The sequence below is a fragment of the Sus scrofa genome, chromosome 13 (assembly GCF_000003025.6).
Source record: "Sus scrofa isolate TJ Tabasco breed Duroc chromosome 13, Sscrofa11.1, whole genome shotgun sequence".
NCBI lineage: Eukaryota > Metazoa > Chordata > Mammalia > Artiodactyla > Suidae > Sus > Sus scrofa.
Genome location: NC_010455.5, coordinates 146,153,248 through 146,165,478, shown reverse-complemented (window position 1 = coordinate 146,165,478; position 12,231 = coordinate 146,153,248). Strand labels below are relative to the sequence as shown.

The 12,231-nt window shown below is 34.9% G+C and overlaps 1 protein-coding gene across 1 annotated transcript in view; it reads left to right on the top strand.

Annotated features, from left to right (window-relative positions):
• The window catches only part of ATP6V1A (ATPase H+ transporting V1 subunit A), a gene marked incomplete at its 5' end in the record, with an annotated part of 36,606 nt that continues 24,584 nt past the window's right edge, over positions 210-12,231 (top strand). Inside the window, 5 exon segments of the mRNA NM_001004042.1 lie at positions 210-306; positions 6,055-6,183; positions 8,565-8,779; positions 9,031-9,168; positions 11,031-11,182. Coding sequence (NP_001004042.1) covers positions 222-306; positions 6,055-6,183; positions 8,565-8,779; positions 9,031-9,168; positions 11,031-11,182 — 719 coding nt within the window.

Below are 12,231 nucleotides of genomic sequence, written 5' to 3'. Positions count from 1 at the left end.
ATATATATATGACAAATATATATATATGAAATTCTGAATTTTAATAACTGTGGGCCATCCAGGAATGAAGTACTTTACCCAAATCTTAAGAATTTTGTTATATTTTACTTGACAGAAGTAGTGGTAACTCAAGAATACACCAAAGTGCAGCACCTATATTGGTTCTTTTGCTTTAAGACTTGTACTTATAACTTAATTTTTTTTTCTATAGGTAAATTAACATGATGGATTTCTCCAAGCTACCCAAAATACTTGATGAAGATAAAGAAAGCACATTTGGTTATGTGCATGGGGTGTCAGGACCTGGTAAGTAATACATAATAATCTCAATAGTAAAAATTCCTAACGTCAGTTAATGTCTGTTCAAGGTGTTTTAGGCAGAAATGCAGAAGTTTCTATTCCCCTACATAAGTTCTGCCTATCCTTAAAAGATTTCATAGCTGCTGTAAGACTGAGATAATATGGAAATCATAAGGGCTCCTGTAACATTTATTATCTAAATTTGGTTATTGCTTTGCTACTGATTTGTAATATTTATTATGTAAATGTATATTGGTGTTATGTCTTAATTTTTTTTTTGTTAAATCAGTTTAAAAAGCTGTAAAATTTACAGGTTTTAGTATGTGATACCTAAATATCTGTTAAAAATTTACAGGTTTTAGTATGTGATACCTAAATATCTGTTAATGTGGTTTGAATTTTAATAATTGCTTTCAGAGCATTTCTCAGAAATATCAACCTTGGCTCTTTGCATGTATAAATCCTTCCGAATGGTTCTTTCAGATATCACGTAACTAGCTACTTGTGGGAAAATAGTCTTAGGATATGATAATGAGAATGGAAAGCAGTTTATGTTTGCTTTGCCTATATGTGGAGTACTGCATTTTATTTTTTTATTAATTTTCTTTTTTTAATACTCAAATAAATTTATCACATCTCTAGTTGTATAATGATCATAACAATCTAATTTCACAGGATTTCCATCCCACAGCCCAAGCACATATCCCCAACCCCCAAACTGTCTCCTCCAGAGACCATAAGTGTTTCAATGTCTGTGAGTCAGCATCTGTTCTGCAAAGAAGTTCATTGTGTCCTTTTTTCAGATTCCACTTGTCAGTGAAGGCATTTGATGTTGGTGTCTCATTGTATGGCTGACTTCACTTAGCATGATAATTTCTAGGTCCATCCATGTTGCTAAAAATGCCGGTATTTCATTCTTTTTAATGGCTGAGTAATATTCCATTGTGTATATGTACCACATCTTCTTGATCCACTCCTCCATCGATGGACATGTAGGTTGTTTCCATGTTTTGGCTATTGTAAATAGTGCTGCAATGAACATCGGAGTACATGTGTCTTTGCAAGTTGTGGTTTTCTCTGGATAGATGCCCAGGAGTGGGATTGCTGGATCAAATTGTAATCCTATTCTTAGTCTTCTGAGACATCTCCATACTGTTTTTCCACAGTGGTTGCACCAATTTACAATCCCACCAACAGTGTACTAGGGTTCCTTTTTCTCCACACCCTCTCCAGACTTTTTGATGATGGCCATTCTGGCTGGTGTAAGGTGGTACCTCAGAGTGGTTTTGATTTGCACTTCTCTAATAATGAGTGATGTTGAACATCTTTTCATGTGTTTTTTGGCCATCCGTATGTCTTCTTTGGAGAACTGTCTGTTTAGATCTTCTGCCCACTTTTTGATGGGGTTGTCTGTTTTTTTGGTATGGAGCTGCAGAAGGTGTTGGAGTACTGCATTTTAAATAATGATTCTCAGAGTTCCTGCTGTGGTACAACAGTATCAACAGCATTTCTGCAGGGCTGGGACACAGGTTCAATCCCTGGTCAGCATAGTAGGTTAAGTATCCGGCGTTGCCGCAGCTGCGGCTTAGGTCCCCATATGCCACAGAGTGACCAAAAAAGGAAAAAATAATAATCATAATAACAATGATTCTTGTTCTGGTATTCATTTTGTTATTCAATACTTCCACTGCAAAATGTGATTCACAGTTTCCTGGGTAAAACCTGCTCATTGATTTGTAATCCTCAGAGGCATGGAAATTCATTTTTCCTTATGTCTTTTTTATAGACCTCATGTTAGTCTTATTCTTGTTCAAATCATAGTGGAGGTGATGACCCTTTTTTGTTAGTGCAAATGAAGACTGTCAGTCACCATGCTTCTTGTTTCTCCTTAAGAACCTTCTACTGCTTAGAACTTGGTGTTTGAGCTTGAACTTATTGGTAAATAGTATATTTTGCTGCTTTCAATCTCTTTGGCCATTTCAGAGAAGCAGTTTTCCCCCTTGATGATCGTAAGGTCTTTAGGAGAGATCATAAGGGCTACTACACACAACAACATTTAGGGAAGTGCCAAAAGAACACTATCAAAGAGTTTAGGTAAAAATAGTTTTCTGAAACTTGTAGTAAACTGCTCCTGGAACCTATTTATTTATTTACTTGTTTACCTTTATTTATTTATTTATTTTTGTGTTTCTTTAATTTTTTTAGAGTTGAGATACAGTTGATTTACAATATTGTATTAGTTTCAGATAATATAGCAACATGATGCAGTTTTATATATATATGTTCTTTTCAGACTCTTTTCCCATATAGGTTATTACAAAATATTATGTATATTTCCCTGAGATATACAGTAGGCCTTTATTAGTTATACTTTTATGCATAGTAGTTGTGTGTATGTTCCTCCCAAACTCTTAATTTATCCTTCCCTCCCTCCCAGAACCTGTTTATAACTCTTAAGTACTTAATGAAATAGGGAAATAGCACACTTTTTTTTATGAAATAGGATTTAAAACTTTAGTTATTTCTGGCATTTTGGTGCATCTTAATTTTTCTTATATGTAGATACAGCGGTAAATATTTATAAAATGAATAGATTTTCATTGTCTTAATGTAAGGTGATTAAATATTAAAAATTAAATATTTAGAAGGTTAAATATTAAATTAGATTTATTCCACTGAGGCCTGCACAGATCCCAACCTGTCCTTGGTTTGGAGTTGCTATCTGCCTCATAAACCAGAGTAGAGGTTTTGTCTTCTGGGAAGACAAACATTGCCTTCTCCTGAAAATGCCTCTTACATGGTTGGCCTTGGCATCTTTTTACGAATAAGAGGGCAAGAATTGGGGCCTCATGAGTTTGGGTTTTCAGTTGAGGTAGAGAGAGAAGACAATGGTTATAACCAAAAAGTCCAGAGTGGGGTGTTGTTACCTCCAGACTTTGTCACTGTTTTAACTCAGCCTGGGTTTCATGACAATCATAGAAGTGGATTCCTTAATAATACAATTTCAAAAAAAAATAGACTTATTCCTACACATATCTGAAAATGTGCAACAACATCATCCAAAATAATAAGTGCAAATTCTAGTTCATTATTTGTAAGTAACAGGGATTCATTGGTGGTTTTGGGGTTTTTTGGGGGGGTTTTTTTTTGGATTTTGTTTTTTAGCTGCGCCCATGGCATAGAAGTTCCTGAGCCAGGGATTGAACCCAAACCACAGCAGTGACAACACCAAATCCTTAACCCATTGTGCCACAGAACTCTTAGGGATTTTTAAATAAGATATCACCCAGTGGTGGCGGCTAATTATAAATATCCTATGGGCTATGAAAAAAATTTTGTAGATCCAAAAAAAAAAAGCTCCAAAATGGAGTTCCCTGGTGGCCTAGCAGATTTAGGATCCAGCATTGCTGCTACTGTGGCTCGGGTTGCTGTTGCAGTGCTAGTTCAGTCCCTGGCTTGGGAATTTTTGCATGCTGTGGATGCAGCCAAAAAAAACCTGTAGATGTAAATGTGAATTTTTCTAGGTAGAGGTCTCAACAGTTTATCAAAAGTTTAAAGTTGTTTTTTTTATTGTTCTGAAACCCATCATTCCATGTATTATAGCAACTTAGGTTTATCAAATCTTACCTCAGTGCTGCTAGTAGATAAGAGTTTGTCATATGGATCTTCAAAATGAAAATAGTTTTCATGTGTATTATAGAAATAATAGTCTTTTAAAAACAATTTTTATTGAAGGATAGTTGATTTACAATGTTGTGTTAATTTCTGCTCTGCAGCAAAGTGACTCAGTTATACACCTATATACATTCTCTTTCATATTCTTTTCCATTATGGTTTATCCCAGGATATTGAATATAGTTCCCTGTGCTATACAGTAGGACCTTGCTGTTTATCCATTCTATATGTCATAATTTGCTTTTACTAACCCCAAGCTCCCAGTGCATCCCTCCTCCATCCCCCCTCCATCCCCACACCCCCTTGGCAAATACAAGTCTGTTCTCTATGTCTGTGAGATCTGTATCTGTTTTGTAGATAGGTTCATTTCTGCCATATTTTTAGATTCCACATGTAAGTGATATCATATAGTATTTGTCTTTGTCTTTCTGACTCACTTCACTTAGTATGATAATCTTTAGTTGCATCCTATAAATAAATAATATTTGGCCTAACAAATTTCGTTCTTTTTACCCTGATGATATCATGTGCTTAAAAATGTATCTTTTGGAGTTCCCGTCGTGGCGCAGTGGTTAACGAATCTGACTAGGAACCATGAGGTTGTGGGTTCGATCCCTGGCCTTGCTCAGTGGGTTAACGATCCGGCGATCCGGCGTTGCCGTGAGCTGTGGTGTAGGTTGCAGACGCGCCTCGGATCCCGCGTTGCTGTGGCTCTGGCGTAGGTCGGTGGCTACAGCTCCGATTGGACCCCTAGCCTGGGAACCTCCATATGCCGCAGGAGCGGCCCAAGAAAAGACAAAAAAAAAAAAAAAAAAAAAAAAAAAAAGCCCTTTTTTTTTTTGGCCACTCTGTGGCATATGGAATTCCTGGTCCAGGGATCAGATCCAAGCTGCAGTTGCAGCCTATGCTGCAGCTGAGGCAATGCCAGATCCTTTAACCCACTGAACTGGGCTGGGGAGTGAACCTGTGTCCTGGCACTACAGAAATGCTGCCGATCCTATTGCACTACAGGGGGATCTCCAAAAATGTATCTTTTTGATTAACAAAACAAATATACAGAATGGGAGAACATATTTGTAGACGATGTGACTGACAAGAGGTTAATATCCAAAATATACAGACAACTTGTACAACTCAGTAATGAAAAAATAAAGAACCGAATAAAAAAATAGAAGACCTAAACAGACATATTATCAAAGAAGACATACAGATGGCCAACAGGCACATGAAAAGATGTTTGACATCACTAATAATTAGAGAAGTGCCCCCAGTGAGGGCAATCACAGCAATCAGAATGGTTGTCGTCAAAAGTCTACAGATAATAAATGCTGAAGAGGATGTGGAGAAAAGGGAACCCTGCTATACTGTTGGTGGGAATGTAAATTGATGTACTGTGGAAAACAATATGGAAGTTCCTTAAAAAACTAAAAACAGATCTACCATATCATTCGGCCATTCCACTCCTGGGCATATATCTGGAAAAAATGAAAACTCTATTTTGAAAAGATGATTGATTTAAGATGTGTGTGTATATATTAGAATATTACATAAATGAATGAAGTACTGCCATTTGGAGCAACTTGAATGGACCTAGAGAATATTATATTTAGTGAAGTAAATCAGACAGAAAAGGCACATATGATATCATTTCTGTGGAATCTGAAAAAATAATACAAACAAATTTATGTTTACCAAAGAGGAGAGTGAGAAAGGGAGAAACAAATCAGGAGTATGAGACTAGCAGATTCAAACTACTGTACATAGAAGAGATAAGCAACAAGGATTTACTGTATAGCACAGAAAATTATATTCAATATATTATACTAATTTGTAATGGAAAATAATCTGAAAAAATATATTTATATAACTGATCATATAAATACACCTGAAACTAACATAGTATTGTAAGTGAACTATTATTTTTTTAAATGTATCTTTGTGAAATGTATGTTCTATAATAGGTGTTTTACTTTTCTTTGAATATATGAGAGAAGTATATTATTGGATTGATTGGCTTTTTTAATCATCTGGAACTGTTCAGAGTCTTAGGTCATCCCTATACTCATTTGTTCTTTTCAGTGGTTACAGCCTGTGACATGGCAGGTGCAGCCATGTATGAACTGGTCAGAGTGGGCCACAGCGAGTTGGTTGGAGAGATTATCCGATTGGAAGGTGACATGGCCACCATCCAGGTGTATGAAGAAACCTGTATCCTTTTGGTTCAATTTCTGGCCATTTTCCACAAGGCAAAATTTAAAGATTTATTGTAAGGATAGAAGAACTAACAGTGGCTTCAGGAATGTGAAAATGTTCGTGTTTTAAGAAATCTGATTTATGTAGTTTACTCACGAAAGGTACTGGAAATTAGTATTCTTATTTTAAGAAATTAATATCATCTTCTTAATTTTCATAGCTCACGAGCTTTAAGAAGAACCAATTAGACTTTTTCTGCATGGGGATGAATATTGTAAAAGATAGTGTAAACAGAATAATAACATCCATTTGTATGGTTAAAATTCTCCAATCATTATTTTTGTTTAAAATAGCAAATCCAGGAGTTCCCTGGTGGCATAGCAGGTTAAGGATACAGTGTTGTCACTGGAATTGGTTCGATCTCTGGCCTGGGAACTTTTACATGCCATAGGTGCAGCCAAAAAGAAAAATAAAATAAACTTTAAAAATAAGTTAGCAAATCCAGTATATAAATGTGAAAACACTATCTTGTACACCTGAAACTAACACAATATTGTATGTTAACTATATAGTTCCTTAAAAAAAACCTAAAGCCATTAAACAACTTATATTCATTAATTTTCAAAGTTTTACAAGGAATATAATAAAACAAAATAGTAATCCTTAAGTCATGACTCTGTCTTTGTTCTGGATGATGTGTTACATTTTATATATAGCTTTAGCACTGGGAATATTTACTGTTTGTTTAATTACCATAATTTTGGCTTTTAAACCTAATATTTTCAATTTTTGTGAAAAATAAAAAGCTCAAGGTTTAAGCTGTGTGAAGAAGAGTAACTTTTTTCCCCTTCATTTATGCTTTCTTTTTTACTCAGGTTGATTCTCAAGATCAGCATTACTTTTTTGGCTACTTAATTAAGATTTATTTGGTACAAGTTTTTTGCCATACTGAAATACGTGTTTAAAGTATCTATTCTTTAAAAAAAATAAAGTATCTGTTCTCTCTATTAGTACTAGCTGCTAATTCTAAACAAAATCATCTGGAAATTTTAATAAAATAGAAGTCTTTGCAGGTATGAAATCATCACTAACCAAAAGGATTTTTTTCTGTTGTTACATTTATCTTTTATTTAGTCTTTTATAAGGTATGAAGATTAAATAAACAAATGAGCATATTAATATTGACAACCTGCTCTACCTTTGTCATCCTGTATCTGGTCAATTTTTTTGTTAATTCCATTTATTGTCTCTCTTTCTAGTTTGTTATATGAACCAATATAAATATGCATTTTTATTTTTATATCCTTTTTTCCCCAAAAAGATTGCTCATTATATGCACTGTTCTGCACCTTGTTTTTTTCACTTAAAATATATGTACTGTGGAAGATGGATTGATACATTATAAATATAGTAAAATGTTTGTGGTAAGATCACTATAAAATTCTTTAAACTTTGCTGTAGGTTTAAAATATTTCATAATCACACATTGGAAGTGAAAATATATTTTGGAGGTCTTCTGGAGAAGACCTCCAAAATATATTTTATATAGCTACATAGAATTCTATCCTATGAATGTGCCATCATTTATTAATCAATCTCTTAATGATTGTTAAGTTTTAAGATCTTTTTGGTTGTTTCTCAGTCTTAAGAGTTTATATTCTTTGTCCAGATTTTAATACCCTTTTCAGAGAACTGGTATTCCTTATCATTATAGTTGAAACAATGTGATATGGGAAGGCTTTTGTTTCTATTTTAAGCCTGTGGTTCCCAAAGACTCTGGGCAGCTGCAGCAGACTTAGGGGGTGTCCTAGGATATTTTAAGATTTGTGGTTAACACAGGAACATTAGACATCTTGTCAGACACCACGTGAACTAGGAGCTTGAGATAATAAACCATTTCATTATTTGGCTGCACCATATCCTTGATGATGATGTCATATCTTTGTGAAACTGGGTTTTTGGCAATTACTAGGTTAAAAACCAAGTATCATACAAAAAGGAATGTGGAGTGCATAGTCAGTGTGATGCAGAGGTTTGAAAATTGCAGAACACCCAACAGAAACAGAAATCCCATTTATAAGATTTGAAGTCATTTAAAAATGAAGTTAAAATATTCTTTTTTTCAATTCATATAAATTTTTCTTTCAAAGTGCTACTCAGGACATATATATATATATTTTTTTTTTTAATGTTTGAATGTAACTATTTAATAAATGGGATTATTAAATATATCTTTTGTTGTAGGTCACTATGAAAAAGTGCTTGAAACTCTAAGGATGCTGCAGACTGAAAGTTTGAGAATCTTAGGTTTAGCTCCTTATGAGTTCATTTTCTGTTAAACTGTGTTATTTCCTTTTTATGGTATCTCTGAACTTTTCCTCAACTGCTGTCTCCAGCTGGCGTGTCTGTTGGAGATCCTGTACTCCGCACTGGTAAACCTCTCTCAGTAGAGCTTGGTCCTGGCATTATGGGAGCCATTTTTGATGGTATTCAAAGACCTTTGTCAGACATCAGCAGTCAAACTCAAAGTATTTACATTCCCAGAGGAGTAAATGTATCTGCTCTTAGCAGGGATGTCAAATGGGAGTTCACACCTAGCAAAAACCTCCGGGTACGTCTTTGTAATCAAGATTTCTAAAGTTGGTGAGAGAATGTGAAATGAGTGTTTAGTGAACTATTTTGTAGCCCTAGTCAAAATGAAGATAGGCTCTAGATCTGCTAGAAGGATTATGGAATATGTTTTATTGATGTGAGGCAAATGGCTTAAATAACACCAAAGGTGCATGTACTTGACATTTATTGGACATGAAACAGCATGACATTTATTTGAACATTAAACAGCAGGTGCATTTTTTTCTCTAGGTGGGTAGTCACATCACTGGTGGAGATATTTATGGAATTGTCAATGAGAACTCGCTCATCAAACACAGAATCATGTTGCCCCCACGAAACAGAGGAACTGTAACTTATATTGCTCCCCCTGGAAATTACGATACTTCTGTAAGTATCATATAAACTATCTCACAAAGTGGCTCTACTTATGTATGATAGTTGCCTGGTTTCTGTGCTCTAAATAGTTATAGAATTAATATTCAATGTGAAGATTTTAAATAACTCCCATAAATATTTTTTAAGACTTTTTTCTTAAATAAAAAGGACAAAATATATTGTTTCTTTTTAAAAAGAAATTACTAGTGTAACATTTTCCTGTCTGCTTAACTTATATTATTTAAATCCATAATTCTCTAGGCATATAATAGTTTTTGATTTTTATTGTCAATCTGTGTTCACATGATGAATTGTGAAATGGGTTTTATGAATTCTTACTTGGGGTGAGCCATTTCAAACTTAGTCCCCTTAATGTTATTGATAGACATATCTTACCAAGCACAGTAGTCGCATAATAATAGCCTTTGTGGATATTATGCTTATTGAGAAGACTGTTGAAATTTTCCAGTATGTAAAATTGAGCATATGATTTTTCCCAGTAAAATATGCCAAAAAAGTAAGAATTTTCTAATCATTTCACAAAAATAAGTCTGTGTTCTACAACATAGAACAGAAGAGTTAAGTTTGGCATTCTGGGAGTTCCCATGCTGGCACAGTAGAAACGAATCTGACTAGGAACCATGAGGTTGCAGGTTCAATCCCTGGCCTCGCTCATTGAGTTAAGGATCTGGTGTTGCCGTGAGCTGTGGTGTAGGTCAAAGACATGAATTGGATCCCGTGTTGCTGTGGCTGTGGCGTAGGTCAGCACCTGTAGTTCCAATTCGACCCCTAGCCTGGGAACTTCCATATGCAGCGGATGCGACCCTATAAAGCAAATATTAAATAAATAAATAAAAATATAGTAATGAATGAAAATGCACACTAAAATCCGACTAGGAACCATGAGGATGCGGGTTCAATCCCTGGCCTCGCTTAGTGGGTTAAGGATCCAGCATTGCTGTGAGCTGTGGTGTAGGTTGCAGATGCAGCTCAGATCTGGCATTGCTATGGCGTAGGCTGGCAGCTATAGCTCCGATTAGACCCCTAGCCTGGGAACCTCCATATGCTGTGGGTGCAGCCCTAAAAAGCAAAAAAAAAAAAAAAAAAAGTTTGGGATTCTGAGCAATCAGCTAAACTTATGAATCAGCATAGAGACTCACCCACCTCTCTATGAAAGAACAACCCTGCAGTAGATGATTCAGATTCATGCATTAGGAAGATGACAGATTTCTATAAGTCTGTGGACTTTGAGATTGTCTGTGAATACTTAAAACCATCTCATTGTTCACAAATGTTAAGAATATTTTTCATTATCTTTTAGTTTTTGTAAATAATTTAATATATTTAGCTTAAGTATTTTAGAGTTCTTAATAGATTAGTATTTTTTATTAAATCAGTGTAAGACCATTATAATAGAAACAACAAAGAATGGAAACTAAATTTTATTTATTTATTTATTTATTTATTTATTTATTTTTAACTCACTGAATTTTATAATTTTATTACATTTACACTTGTACAATGATCATCACAAGAAAATTAAATTTTAAAAACTTCTGTTTCTTCCTTCCTTCAGTTCCAGGAGTATCTTCTATCTCCTTCAAGAATATTCCCTATGCATATTCATATAATTTATTTAACTGTTCCTGTTCTATTACTTGAGATACCTCGTTCTCAAAACATTTCTAAACTTTTTTTAATCATTAAAATAGTAATAAATGCACCTGATTTAAAAAATTGGACCAGTATACAAAGACTTCCAATAAAAAGTGGAAATCTCCCACCCCTCAAGAGAAACCTGGAGTTACTTTGATTTTAAAGGAAGAAATTGTTCATAAATTGACTGCACTTTAAATTCTGCTGTATTTTTATAGGATGTTGTATTGGAGCTTGAATTTGAAGGTGTAAAGGAGAAGTTCAGCATGGTCCAAGTGTGGCCTGTACGTCAGGTTCGACCTGTCACTGAGAAGCTGCCGGCTAATCATCCTCTGTTGACTGGCCAGAGAGTTCTTGATGCCCTTTTTCCGTAAGTTTGATCCGTGACCCATGGTTCTCCCTCAGTTATCATAGGAGCTTATTGTTTCACTTCTTTATAGATAAAGAATTTTTGGTCCTAATCCTGTAATAAGTTTTATCTACAGAAATACGTTTTGCCAGTATTTATTAGAAAGTCAAACCATTGAACACTTGGTTTTTTTCACAGTTGCAAAGGGAAATCATTATTTCTAAAAAACAAAATAATTTCCAGAAAGAAATCTATGCCAAAACAATATAGCTAGTTTGCTTAACTAATCCTAGATTTAGCAGATTTGTGTCAGTGTCAATCAATTTCGAAAATCTAGATTTTCTACGCTATCCAGCAATCTTTCTTAATTTGTAGTCTGCTCTCTGCCATTTTCTTCATCAACTGCTTAGAAACCTCCTTTCTCTTTAAATCTTAGATGTCACCATACCCTGCTTTACTTTCAACAAATAACCTCATCATTTAATTCACAGAAAACACTGAAGTGATGATGTAATAACTCCCTCAACTAATGGATCACAAACCCATGTACGTCTCACTCTTCATCCTCTTAGCTTTAAACCTCCTTTCTGTTCTCACTGTTACTCTCATACCATCAGACCTCTGACTCTTCTTGTTAGTCAGTACCTCCTGTTTCCATATCCTTTACTATCAGCTTAAATTTAATAGTCTTATCACTTTTATGATATTTGCCAGTGTATTAAATATTCTTGTTCCCCTGTCTTCTGTCACACCCGCCTGGCAAAATACCAGCTGTGAATTTGTCCAGCTGCCTCGTTCTCCCAAATCTATGCACAGGCTGCTGAGAAAAGAAATAATAAGTGCAAATTGTCACCACCGTGGCACGGCCTACATTTCCTCAATTATCATTCTCCTGCTCTCCTTAGTGACTATATCAAATCTCTCCATTTGGCCTCAGATCTTAAGCTTCACCCTTCTTTCTCAACACATGATCATACTAGAGCCTTCACAGAGAAATGAGAAGCCATGAGATTTGGAACTCCTTCAGTGAAAGTACATTCCCATCCATCCCTTATTCCTATCCTTCTTCT